Here is a 13,960-nt window from a genome sequence, read left to right as displayed (position 1 = left end):
CTCTAGTCTCTGGAATATGGTTTTGCCTGTTACCTATGTTGAGTTATATTTATGTTGTTAAGATGATCCATACTGCAAGTGTTATGCTATGTTAAGATGATTCTGCGAGTAGTGTTGCTGTCTGCTTTGGTACCGCTACTGTTATGTTGTGATTGTGACATGCTCATTTCAGGTAGTTAGGGTTTTCAAATTTCAATTAATTCCCATGGAAATGCTTGTTCAGCTCCTTAGGGTTGCAAATTTCAAGTAATTCCAATGGAAATGCTCGTTTGCTGTATTGTTGCTTATTGTCAGTTTGAGTTTTAATACTATTGATACATGTATGTGTCTAGTGCATATGTTTTAAGTTAGCGGATGCAATTCATATATCGAGTAATAATTATGCGGAATATGTCATCAACACTTGCACATATGTGGTCTGTTGATCAACAGTTGCACTTCTATAAATTTAATTAGTCTTATCTAATAACAATCATGCAAGTTGCAATTCTATCTGGTATATGCGTATGAACACTTAATTCTGAATTCAGTGCCCATTCCTGAAGTTAATCTTTATGGTTTGCTTAGATTAGGAGCTTAGATTATGATGCTTAATTTGATTTAAACAAATGGCCTGCTACTTTTTGATATTTTTACTTATTTGGTCTGGTAGTTGTACACATATTGATGTGATAATCTTGTACAGATGATTTGCGAAGAGTTTGTGTGCTATTTTCATTGTAGCCTATGTCAGCTCTCTTTTAAAATGCTTTTTTCGATCACATTTACTGTTTGAGGTTTTCAACCATCCTTGTATACCTCCCCATAAAAGGAAGTACCAAAACTAACCTTATAGGTTGAAATAGAATTGGAAATTTTCATTATAAATTTCTGTGGCATTTATTGCATTCTTAGAGGTATGTATATTTGTCTCAATTAGAGGCATATACTTGCACCGTGGATAACTCTGGACTAACAATATACCTCGCAACTACCAGAATGGCCGTGCCATTCATAATCATAAACTTGTTTTGTAATAATAAACTTTTTTACCACTCAAGTAGTGGGAGTTGTGTGTCTCTTAAGGATTGGGAAAAAAAACCTCTGTTTAGGTAGGCTATAGGGCTATAGCCTACTGTAAGGTTTGTTCCGCTGGTTGTAGTTGTTTGCTAACTTGTCCTTGTTCTATGAAAATGCTAGTTGGTGTTCTATCATGGTAATATGGTATTGATGCAGAAATTTATATTGATATACATATGGCACAATTGTTAGGCTTGCATGGACTATTTTTTTCCTCCTGTGTTGCTTGATCTCATCTAGTAATGCCACCACAATTTTGTTCTGGCAAGTTTTTGAGCACTGCAGCAATTTTCATGGTGTTCAAATATTGTTCTTTTCTGTCATATATGACGTTTGTATATCTAATATGGTTTTGCAGCAGCTATTCATGGTCTCACTTCCTGTATATTGAGAAATCTATGGTCCATTGTTTGTCTTCATTCATTTAAGGGCCCCTTTGAATCGCAGGAATGGAAAAATAGAGGAATACGAAAAAACGCAGGATTCTGACAGGAATGTAAAACAGAGGATTGGAAAATACAAGAAAAACACAGGAATGACCGTTTGATTGGACCACAGGAATCGGATGAGAGAGATAGACTCAAAAAGAATTTTTCCAAGGACCTCTTGCTAACTTTCCTCCAAAATCTCTATAGGATTACCCATCTCATAGGAATTTTAAAGGATAGTATAGGATTCAATCCTTCGTTTTAAAGGGTTTCGTAGGAAATTTTTTCATAGGATTGAAATCCTTCAAATTTCCTACACTTATCCTACAAATCAAAGGGGGCCTTAGCATGAAAAGAAAAATCGTTGCTATTACTGTTAAGTCAGGAAAATCGTTGTGAAGTGCTAATAGTACTTCGAATTGAGGTTTGGTGGGTGTGTTGTGTTTGTCGTGCGGCTTCTAAGAAACGATTACGAGCGTAGTTTGGACGGCTAGCTTGCCTTTCCAGAAATACGAGCTGTTTACCAAAGAAACGGTTATGAGCACAAGCTAGTTTGGATATCAGTGATACGAGGCCACTAGCAAAACTATCCAATGGTCCATCGATGAGCAGCAATGATGCATTTCTGTCAGGCATGCTCTTCAGGCACCAACCTAACATGCTCTTGTACTCTAATTTGCACTGTTGTGTAGGTGCAAGCCTCATCTAGAGCAAAAGAAAGCTAAGCTATTCTAGCCAGTATTAATGTAATCCTAACGCATATTCATTTTGTTTCTTGCACTTGCTATATGCTTTTTTGTTTTCATGTGTCATCTGATTTCCATTCTAATCATTTTTGAAAATAGGTTTTTCTTGTGTCATCTAGATTTCCGTTCTATAACCATTTCTGAAAATAGTGGGAGCCGGCGACCTACCACTCTATACCGAGGCCTTGAGGCCCCACATGACATAGAACCTAAGGTATGACTAAAGAGAAAAATTGATGAGGGCAAATGCCACTGCTCTATACATTAGATTAGTTCTTGTCTGCTTACAACTCTTTCTAAGAAGGGCTAATAATAATTTTCTACCAACACTCAGCACAAGTTTTTTCTATTATTTCATTTGAGAGGCTAGTGTGCTTATCTTTTGTTTCAAAAAAAAACAAGTTGCTAATTATAGTTCATGACCATAAAAAACACGATCGATTTCATGCGTTAGAAATTGTTAGTTATTGAGGTTCGTACCCATCACGTTGATCGATTTCATGTGTTAGAAATTGTTAGTTATGGAGGTTCCTGCCCATCACGTGGATGATGAGACAAAGGAGTGGCACGTTGGATGACGGTACATCTCCATTTCCTAACCTAGTTGAATTGCATATGAGGAATCTACCGAAAGTATGTGGAGTGGCACGTGAGATGACGGTACATCTCCATTTCCTGGTTAAATTGTGCATTTCTCGTTGTAGTAATATGAGGGAGGGAGTTGAAGGCATTGAACACCTCACCTCCCTCCAAAGGGAAATTTAACTATTTGTCACTCTTGTGACATGGCAATTAACGATTTGCCACACCATGTCTATAACATGTGGGCCCTCATGTGTCTATGACATGTGAACCTAGTGGCAAATCGTTAAGCACCACTCATAAGAGTGGCAAATAGTTAAAAGCCCCCCCTCCAAAACCCGTGGATACAAGAAAGCCGTGCCCTCGAGATGCTCTCTAAAATACATCGTGCTCCATCATGGGCTCACCTCGCTCCAACACCTCCAACTTTTGTTTCCTACCCGTGTGCTCATCATGCTACTAGAATCACTTGGGCAAACTCTCTACACAACCGCTTTCTAGCCAAAGATACCTTGGCCTTTAGTCCTTGACTCCTCTCCCAACTCCATACAATGCCTTACTTCTTTATATGATTTGCTGATTAGTTACATCCTTGCTTTGAGTAGGTGTTACAAGGTCAGGGGAAGGACTAGCACATCCTCTCCCACATTTGTCAGATGTAGATATTAGGTAATTGGAAATTAGGATATATATTAGAGATAAGACAATGAGGTCACAACATTCCGCTGATCGTGGTCGTATTAAGGTGTCCATACATGTATGTTATTTTATTACATTGTTATCACTAATGTCATCTTTCATTGCATGTATGTCAGGCCCAAACTTCATCTCATTTTCCACCCTCCTGGTGGAACAGAGCACACATGCATATGGTGACCGGTGAAATCAATGAAGCAGCTAATTTGCTGCTACTCATTATTTTGACCGCTGATACATGATAAGTGGACGAGATTGTCACTCACCTGATTTTGAAGTTAGTTACTTCCTCTGTTAAAAAAATATAAGCGCATATGTGACTTAAAATTTGTACTACAATAAAAACACTTAATTGTATACCAATTGAGATTTCCCGCAGTACCACTCATTGACATATGGGCTTGAGGGTCTGTAAGGCCCACATGTCAGTGTGTAATACTATACTGCAGATGATCTGTATCCATTGTATACAAGTTGCGTCATTTTGGGCCTTGCATGAGTTTGATTGACCCTATGGTCTGCGCATGAAGGCTGCACTATAGCAATAAAAAGAGGTCAGGAAAGTTGCACTACAATCACCAAACATGGCAAGCCCGCTCCATTGATAAATAGTCTATTGGTGCAAGCCTATTTATGTTAAAAACCGATTTGAAGAAAGAATATTTACATTTTAACCTCTTTTAAAAAATTTATTTTATAAATAGGTCCTCGATGATAATCTCTTTAGTGGCACTGATCCTCTACATCTTGACTGTTGGGGGGTGGGGGGGATAAGGGTGTCAATACTAATATCGTTGGTGTTGAGACATTGTACGTTGGCGAGGGTCACTAACATCGAGATAATGGTCTAATTCTGAAATAATTTTATATAGGGTTAATTTACAAAGTAAGTTCTCTAAAACTATGCTAGTAGAATGTAAAATAACCCAGATTCCAATGTTAATCGTTCGGCCACCGCTTGCGCGACCGTTGCTGCCGGTTGCCGCCGCCAGGACTCACGGCTTGCTCCCCTCCCTTCGCCTCCGGCTCCTATCCCATCCGCATACTGCCGCGGACGCATGGCCCAACGATGCAGCCGCGCGGTCGTCGTCTTCCATCTCCACGACGAGGTTAGGTATCGCATCCCTGATCCCCCACGCCTACCTTTCTCTCTCTCTCTCCCTGGCCCGCCCAGACTAGATCTATTAGGGGGGAGCTCAACTTGTTCGATACTTCGATCTGCAACTTGCAACTACAGCCCCAAACTAGAAATCGCTGTCCTCATACAGCCCCCATCTGACTACCAACAGCTAAGCAAAACTAGATTATTACTATGATTTTTGTGAGGATCGTCCTTCTTTGACTGGCTTGCCATAGAGTGGTTTCGAAAGTGACATTTCCACACCAGCTTTCTGTATTTAAACTGCAATTGGTGGATATTCGATTTATATTATATGTTGTGGGCATGTGTTTCCAACTCACCCAGCACTACACCAACCCAAATTGGTGGATACTAATCACATTTTAAGGTGACAAGGGAGCTCTAATGAATGGAGCTGCCAGAACCACCACCACTCTGCAACTAAATCCCAAGAAACAGGTGTTATTTGTGTTGCTTGGGACAGTGAGGGGATACTGCAGGATCAAGTCAGACGACCTGAGATCAGGTGTTTAATTACCTCAGCTTTTGTATCCTTCAAAACTAAATTTCTCGCGTTTTTATGTTAAGATAATGTGTTCTCCAAAATCTACTCCACCACTAATCTCTTTTGCAAATGGTTTGTCTTTTGTTCAGCTTTTCTCAGGGGATTGTTCTGCCTCTTCTCAGGGAGCTAGTACTCTACTACAGTACTACTAAGTACGGATATTTACAATTCAATAGAAACACAACTTACTGATGGTTCTTGTGTGCTAGAAGCTTTCATGGGCATCTATCTTCCGTTATTTACTAGTTTGCTTTCTTGTATATACATCAGAACCTGTCCTCAATATATCACATACATGTACCTCTTGGTTCATCATGATGTTATGAACAATTGAACAAAACAAGTGCATCTTCAAAGAGATCGAAGAAGCACAACTTCAACGAAGAGAAGGCAAAGGCTTAACACCTATTTTTCCATATCAGGTACCATTAACCGGGCGTCATCTGTTACGCTTTTATATGTCTATCTTGCTCTGCACGTGTAAAACATGGTTGAACTTAGAAAGAAAATAACAATCAGGCATACAAACATATACTAGCGTTAGTTTTCATTGCATAAAAAATAATTACGAATATTGCACCTGAATCATTTGAAATTCAGTATGTAGCATCTCATTCTGAAATTTAATATGTAGGATTTGGGCCAAAGAGAAGCTTCCAAGTTTCAAACATATGGGCATGGAAGCTGCTGTATGGATTATTTAAGATTGTGGGAGACAAGTTAGCACCACTTGTAATAAGAGAGTATAGTTCTCTTATGGGTGTTACGAAAGATCTCCAGGAGCTTCAAGATTTAGTTGAGGAGATCAAAAGCGGGCTACAGGTAGCAGGTGATAATGCAATTGGTAATAAACCACCATCTAATTGGCTAAAAAAATTGAAAGATTTTGCTTACGATCTTGAAGATTTGGTACATGAATTTCATCTTCAGTCTGAGAAACATGACACAGATAATGATCGTGACAAGTATGCTGTGCTCAAATACATGCGCACAAAACCAAAACTAGCCATGTTTCAACTCAAAATGGCCAACAAGATAAAGACAATCAAAAACAGATTTGCTGCAATTGTCGAGCAAAGAGGCGATGTCAATACTATATTGAATGCTATACCAATCGATCATAATGTTCATAAAAACAAGATTATCAGTGAGCCATCCTTATTGGGCAATGTTGATGACTCAAAAATACATGTGAGATGAGGAGAAGCACAAGATCATATGTAAGTTAATAGATGACCAACAGAAAATCTCAATAGTTTCAATTGTTGGACTTGGTGGAACCGGTAAAACTACTATGGCCACACACATCTGTCATGACAACAAAATAAAAGAGCATTTTGAAGGCTCAATATTTTGGGTTCACGTGTCACAAGAATTTGATAATAACAAACTCGTCGGCAAGCTGTATGAAGCCATTTTAAAGAAAACATCATATCTTCGTACCGACCAACAGATGGTTGAAGCAATTTCAAACGAGTTGAATGGGAATAAGTTTCTACTTGTCTTGGATGATGCTTGGCACAAGAATCAATATGACTGGGAACGATTCATGCTATATCTTAAGAGTGGATCACCTGGAAGCCGGATTTTGCTCACAACTCGTGATCAGGGAGTTGCGGAGGCAGTGGAATCTACATGTACATATAAGTTGGCTTTCTTGTCAGATGAGGACAGCTGGAATTTATTTCAACAAAGTTTAAGGTTAGCTGCAAAAGGTCTGCCCTCTGAATTTGTAGAAATTGGAAGAGAGATTATTAAAAAATGTGGTGGGGTGCCACTGGCAATTAAAATTCTTGCAGGTGTCCTCCGTAACAAGAAAACAGTAGATGCATGGTGTGCCTTACGTGATAGTAACATGTGGAATGTTGATGATATAGAAGATAGAGTGTTTGCGTCATTAAGGCTGAGCTATTTTCATCTGCCTGATCATCTGAAGCAATGTTTTGTATATTGCTCTATATTTCCTAAAGGCTACAAGATCTACAAACACCAGTTGATCGGAGAGTGGATAGCAAATGGCTTCATCAATCCAATGAATGAGATTGAACAAGTAGAGGATGTTGCAAATGACTGCTTTGATTCTCTTCTGAAAGTGCACTTTCTCCAAGATCTAGAGGTAGATGAGTATGATGAAATGGAAATATGCAAGATGCATGACCTGGTTCTTGACCTTACTCGGCAAATTTTACAGGGTGAAATGGTGTCTCATTCTCAGAATGCAACTATTGGTAATTCCCAAAAATGCAGATATTTATCTTTGGCTTCGTGCAATGAGAATATTGAAGTGAAGTTATTTAGCAAGGTCCATGCTATCTATATTTCTGGTGACAACTTCGCACTCAACAAGCCAATCAAGAAAAGGTGCCATGTTCGTTCTATTATTTTGGAGAGTATGGGCGCTACTAATTTGTTGCTTCCATTGATACCAAAGTTCGAATATCTTAGCTATTTTCGTATCTCACACGCTAGCTGTCGAGCCTTTCCAGAAGAAATCTCACATTGCTGGAACTTGCAGGCCCTTCATGTTACATATTGCAGGGCACTTACCACATTACCTGAGTCTATTGGTAAGCTTAAGAAGCTGAGAACCCTAGAGTTGTCATGTCTTTTGGATCTTGAAAGTTTGCCTCAGTCCATTGGTGACTGTCATAATCTTCAAAGCTTTCTCCTGCGTGGCAGTGGTATCAGGGAGATACCAAACTCCATATGTAAAATTAAAAAACTAAGAGTGCTTAACATTATGCATTGTCGCTCTTTGAGGCAACAATGGTCAGAATTCTTTGGGACGCTTTGCAACTTACAGTCCATCAACTTAGCACAGATTGAGGGTATCCACAACTTGTTCAGTTCATTTGCTTGTCATAAACTACGCACTTTGACACTTAGTGGAACCGAAATTACCAGACTACCGCAATGCCTCACATTGGTGAGCACCCTGGAATACATAGACCTTCAAAACTGCTGGGGGCTGCTAGAGTTATCGGAGGGCATAGGGAACCTAGAGAGGCTTGAAGTTTTGAACCTAAAAGGATGCTCGAATTTGGGTGGCCTGCCAGTAGGGATTGGACAGCTAACTCATCTTCAAAGGCTGCATTTGTTTGTTATAGGTGGCAGTAGCGAGCATGCAAGAATATCAGGGCTTCGAAACCTCAACTTGTTAACCGACAATGATCTGGAAATAAAAATTATTAAATATGTAGAGGATCCAGATGATGCAGAAAAGGCCTCCCTGAAGGAAAAGAGTGGTATACTCAATTTGACATTGGATTGGTCTTCAAATGGTGCAGAAGGGTGCTCGGATAGTCTGGAAGAAGAGCCATTATTAGATATGGAAAAGGAGCTGCGTGTGCTCAATGGTCTTGAACCACCATCACAAATTAAGAAGCTGAATATCTATAATTACAAAGGTAAGCATTTCTCACGTTGGATGATGAAGCAAAGAGAATCCTCTTGTTCAGATAGCTTGTTAGAGCAAATTGATCCACCTCATTTCACTCAACTGACTAAACTTGTATTGGAACAATTTCCAAACTTGGAGAATCTGCAAGGACTTGCACGGTTGCCTTCATTGAATACTTTTGTATTGAAAGGAATGCCTAATTTGGTGGAGTTGTGGACAAGCTCACCTGCATTAGTAAGTGGGGAGGAAGGAAAGCCCTGTTGTATTGATCACGAACAAGTTGAGCACTGCTTCCCTTTCCTATCCACTCTAGTCATGAGTGATTGTCCTAAGCTGAAGTAATGCCCATGTTTCCCACCATATTTGGATAGCTTGACACTGGAACGAAGCAACGAGCAGCTGCTGTCTCAAGTTAGCTTCTCTCATCCGCTCCATCCTCTTGACAAGGAATCCTCATCCATCTGCTTTAGTGTGGATTCCCCTCACCTCAAGAAATTAGAACTAGGAGGAATGGCTGGATCATCGTCAGGTTGGGAAGTGCTGCAGAACCTCACCGGGCTCGAATCCTTGTCAATTTATTCCAGTGACCTAAGGCAATTAGGGGAGATCATCCGGAGCCTCACCTCCCTCCAGTATCTTTGTATCTCGGGTTGCCCAGTTCTTGCCATGCTGCCAGAGTGGCTGGGGGGATTCCGCTCTCTGCAAACTCTAGTTCTGAAAGAAATCCCACTATTGGCTAGCCTCCCCAAGTCGATCATGCTCCTTACATCCCTGGAGAAGTTGGCTATTGTTGAATGCGACAATCTAAAGGAGTTGCCTGAGGTGGTAAATCATCTCACCTCCCTCAAGGAATTGGATATTTCTAGTTGCAGAAATCTGAGCCAGTTGCCTGAGGGAATTCAGCATCTTACCAACCTTGAAGACCTAAGTATACAGGACTGTCTTGCCCTCCACAAGCTGCCAGAAGGACTGGGGATGTTAGGTTCTCTAGAGGACCTTATGATCAATATCTTGCCTGTCCTTACGACCCTTCTGGAGTCCATGCAGGGGCTCACCTCACTCCGGCACATCAACTTGATGAGCTGCCCTATGCTCACCGTGCTGCCAGAGTCACTCAGACAACTCTCCGCGCTCCGATCGCTTTATATGCAAAGCTGCACTGGCCTTCGATCCTTGCCCAGCTCCATACAACACCTTACTTCTCTTCAGCATTTGGTGATTAGTTACAACCCTACCTTGAGTAGGCATTACAAAAATAGGGTCGGGAAGGACTGGCACATCATCTCCCATATTCCTGTTGTGGAGATACGAGATTAGGGAGCATGCTGGGCACTAACAACAAATAAACGAGCATGGCAAGGTGGTGACATACTACTTCTGTGGCTCTGTGCGACTATGCCTTATTATTGCACGTCTCTTTTGTATCCTCAATACTTGTTACTAATTTCCCAACCCATCTTTTTTCTATAATTGTTCCAGAACCCCCTGCTGGTGGAGTCGTGGAGCAGAGCATATGTGTTCATGAACCAGCTTTGGAGATGATCACTCTCAAGTTTTGAATCTTGACATGCAAGGAAAGATGGATAAGGTACACACTCTTTTGTTTTAGTTATCTTACAAGTGAGAATCTCAGGGCACAAATTTGCTGTTTGAGAAAAATGCTCATTTGGTACTTCCACTATCTTTTCCAGGACTGCAATCTTTTTTTCTTGCCATTCGAATTTACTGAACAAATTAATTAAGCATGCTTGCGCAAGCAAACACCATTCTATTTTATTCTCATGGATTTCCTTGGGAATATTCCATTGAAAAAAAAACTCTTTTCCTTGGTCCACAAAAAAAAACACACACTGTTTTATAGGTTTCCTTTTCAGACATGTTCATTGTGTTCACAGTTTCACACCATTTTTTTTTGTGAGACGGTACAAAATGCAAATTTTCAGGAAGATGCCTGCAGGCTGGTCAGGTTACAATGTGGCATTGCTGCTTTACGGTCAGCAGGCTAGCATGTTTCCTGTATTGTGTAAGGAGTATTCTGAAAGATGTTCCTGAGACTATGGTGGCTGTAAAATACTGAGAGTGTTCCATCATACTCCCTATATACCAAAAAGAATCCAACCCTAGAGATAAATCTGGACATACACTATATACAGATTTAACCTCAGGATTAGGTTTTTTATGGGACAAAGGAAGTAACTTTAAGTAGTGAAAAAGTTTGGCAATCATTCTTGGTTTGATAAGAATCTTAAGCACATCAGATTTTGCATTTGGGATGCAAAATAATAGATGAGGACTTACTCTAGACATTAATCATTTTCAGGGTCAGGGCATTTGAATTAGCCTGATGATCAACATAAGAAAATCTGCATGAGATGAACAGAATGTACTCGACAAAGAACTGGGCTCTTCCTGGGAATACATCTGTTTTGTTATTTTGATATTAACACTAGCCTGGAGTTTGTACTTGTGAAGAGAAGCCAGGGAGTTGATATACGAACTTATCATTTAAAGATGCACTGTTCATTTGGTCCTTGTTTACCGAACATTCTGCAGTAAGCTTCTTTTACCAGGGACTTGATTGATTTGCTCGAGAAAATCAACCAAGAATTGCTATGCTTATAAGACCATGAATTTGATCGTTCGACAAACTCAAGTGTTTTACGAGTGCCAGGCACATCTTTTGGTCGAAGAATACAACTCGGAAAATTGATTTGCAGTCGGCATATCGTTCAATTCAACATGCAGTCTCGCAGTTGGCATGCTACACTTTTGTACTTGTAATATTGGCATCTTTGGTACTTGATAAATGCATTTTAAGTTGATCACGGGGCTACCATTATGTGCGCTCCCTCTATTAATTAATATCCAGAGTTGTTGCTCTGTGACATTCCTATCACACAACATATGTATGCGCTTATTTGCAAGGGAGACTGTCGATCGTAACATATGCACTTCATGTCGGCCTTTGGGAGCACTGATAAGCTAGTTCTTCTTGAGCTGTCTTGATGCATCAAGCAGCACATGGAGGTCGCTAATTAATTGGTCTGTTGGGCTGCAGCTGATACTTGAGCCGTCTCAGCTGCTTCCTGCTCAGCTCCACTGGCGTCACTGGGCACATCCACGACCATCTTGGAAACACGGAACATGGCCAGGTGGATGTCGCCTGCAATAAAATGCAAAAGAGGAACAAGCACAGACTGATCACAACGAAGAAGAGCAGGCAAGAGATGCTGCGAGTTGTATGCAGTCTGAAGAGAGTGAGGTGAGCTAATTTGTAGCAGTAATAACTAATAAGTAGTAGTACCAAAAATGAGGAGGCTACCGGGGTCGATGGGAGTGGGGAAACCCGGGCTGAGGCGCCTCTCGTTGATGTAGGTGCCATTCGTGCTCTCCAGGTCTGTTACCAACAGGCTCCCCTCTTTCTTCTCCAGCCGTGCGTGCGTCCCAGAAACTGCTTTTTTTCATGCCATTCCATTCCATTTCATTTCATTTGCAGCAACTTAGTAAGCTACATATGTCTGATGGATTATGGAGAGAGCAATGCAAGTGAATGAATGTGCTGCATATATATATGCTACTACCTGTTGCGACAGACAGGACGATGTCAGCCTGTTCAGGAACACGACCCACCGTCACCGCCGCCTCCTGCACACACAAGACAACACATTCATTCATCCAAGAGAACACCCGGCTGCAGCTGAGCTAGCACGGTTACAGCATGGATATCCAGAGAATTTCTGGGAAGGTAGAAACAAAGAGAGACATACGGATGCTATCTGGAAGCCGCCGGGTCGTGCGACGCGGTACCCGATATGACGCCAATCGCCGTCTCCTGCAATTCAACAACAGCAGGTTCTGTTTGTTCAGGTGGACAGCAATAAACTCACGAATATTGCTGCTGTGTTCTGTTTTGCAATTTTTTCTTCAGACCAGCTAGTTAAAGTTGGTAAGATGACGATACTATGATTAAGCCGGTAGGCAGGCACAAGCATGAGCCAGTTCACAAGGGATATCGACATTGCATTACAAGTATCATTTTCACAAGTATTGAAAGCAGACTAACCTGCAGGCTCAAGAACCCATCTTTCTGAAGTGGCGGAAGAAGACGCGCTGTCAGTGCCACTGGAAGAGCACCTCAGCGACAAAATGGAAATGCTTCTTCTGCCACTCCCGTTGCTGTTTCTGCTGGTTAGCTGACTGACGAACTGCAGCCGCGGCTGCTGCAGCTTCGCCCCATTGGAGGCGTAGCTGCTGCTGCAAGGAGGCGGCAGTGACAAGCAGGAGGAAGGCCTCCTGGGTGTTGGGCTAGAGAAGAGCAAGGAAGGAGTAGCCACTGCTGCTTCCATTTGTGTCTGTGATTTGTGCTCACTGCTCAGCAGTGGCAGGGAAATGCAGTGCCTTGCTTTTTTTGTTCGCTTCTTGATTTCTTTGTGGATCAGTGGAGATAGAATTGAGGTTGTTTGTCCTGTGTTCAATGCTATCTCTGGACTCATGGCCAATCAGTTGCTCTTCACCTTCATCTGTTGGTGGTCGAGGTTCACTGCTTGGTCATTGTCGGATTCTCCCGTTGCCCTACGGTCCCACTCTGCTTGTCTGCTTCTGCTGTACTGTACACAAATAAATTTTTTTTCTCAAACACATTTTTAAGAGTAATTTTAGATGAAACAATAACACTCCTCCAAATTTCACAGAAAAAAAAAAGAGTACTCCAGGATTAACATTGCAGTAATCTTTTAGCAGTGCATAAATAGGAAAAATGCATAATGAATAATTTAGCTTGTTTGAGTCTCAAGAGAAGAAAAAAAAAACACACGATGAATATTGTATCTGGTTGAGTCTCTAGAGAAATTTAGCTCCCTTAGTTATTCTCCGAAGAGGGTTTGTTTGGATGACTCACCTGCATAGAGAAAAACTTGAGAATAAAGGTTAGTTAATCAGTGAGAGAAAGCGAAGGTGTATTCGAACTCTTCAAGCAAAATTTACACCCATTGGCTTTGGTGTGATGTAATGTAAGCTTCATCCATAGTATCAGTATATTCTTTTAGCGGTTTTACACATTTTTCTTACAATATTTGTTTGTTTCTCTAGACGTGCAATGCAACACAGTATACAACATAGAAGCGTTAGTATATTTCCATATTATTACTCCAGCAGGAAAATATTCAATACAAGCGACATCTGATTAAGCAGTTCAGCAACCTACAAATTTCAAAAACAAAATTAAACATCCTCGATTCTTTCAATAAATAAATAAATTTCAAAAAGAAAAATTAAACACCCTACATCAGGCCAGGTCAGCTAAAAGCCCAACACGCTTGGGGCCTAATGCTGTCTGTGCTTGGGCCGGCCCACTCAGGTCCACTT

At 41.0% G+C, this 13,960-nt stretch overlaps 2 protein-coding genes across 8 annotated transcripts; one reads left to right on the top strand and one right to left on the bottom strand.

Moving 5' to 3' along the window:
- Positions 1–4,439: 4,439 nt before the first annotated feature.
- On the top strand, positions 4,440–11,429 carry LOC4351373 (disease resistance protein RGA2). Of its 4 annotated transcripts, none has more exons than XR_010738497.1 (6): positions 4,440–5,157; positions 5,286–5,348; positions 5,467–5,618; positions 5,831–9,956; positions 10,076–10,184; positions 10,917–11,429. XR_010738497.1 is itself a non-coding variant. In XM_015764514.3 (6 exons), the coding sequence occupies exons 4-5, from the start codon at positions 6,491–6,493 to the stop codon at positions 10,153–10,155; spliced, it is 2,193 nt and encodes a 730-aa protein (XP_015620000.1). In that variant the 5' UTR covers positions 4,440–5,157; positions 5,286–5,348; positions 5,467–5,618; positions 5,831–6,490; the 3' UTR covers positions 10,156–10,184; positions 10,917–11,429. The 4 variants fall into 4 exon arrangements, 2 of the variants coding, with proteins under 2 accessions (XP_015620000.1, XP_015620001.1); XR_010738498.1 differs by having other exon boundaries at positions 10,540–11,429; XM_015764514.3 differs by having other exon boundaries at positions 5,831–8,603.
- LOC4351372 (uncharacterized) lies at positions 11,275–13,108 on the bottom strand. 4 transcript variants are annotated; one of them, XM_015764516.3, is made up of 5 exons: positions 12,660–13,108; positions 12,364–12,428; positions 12,178–12,241; positions 11,901–12,050; positions 11,275–11,759 (listed from the first exon to the last, which is right to left on the bottom strand). In XM_015764516.3, exons 1-5 carry the CDS (start codon positions 13,087–13,089, stop codon positions 11,632–11,634), a joined length of 837 nt encoding a protein of 278 aa, XP_015620002.1. In that variant the 5' UTR covers positions 13,090–13,108; the 3' UTR covers positions 11,275–11,631. The 4 variants fall into 4 exon arrangements, with proteins under 4 accessions (XP_015620002.1, XP_015620004.1, XP_015620003.1 ...); XM_015764518.3 differs by having other exon boundaries at positions 11,919–12,050; XM_015764517.3 differs by having other exon boundaries at positions 11,901–12,047.
- Positions 13,109–13,960: the final 852 nt, after the last annotated feature.

Source organism: Oryza sativa, chromosome 12, assembly GCF_034140825.1.
Source record: "Oryza sativa Japonica Group chromosome 12, ASM3414082v1".
Lineage (NCBI taxonomy): Eukaryota > Viridiplantae > Streptophyta > Magnoliopsida > Poales > Poaceae > Oryza > Oryza sativa.
Note: the sequence above shows the minus strand (reverse complement) of the source record. Positions and strands in the feature narration are given on the sequence as shown.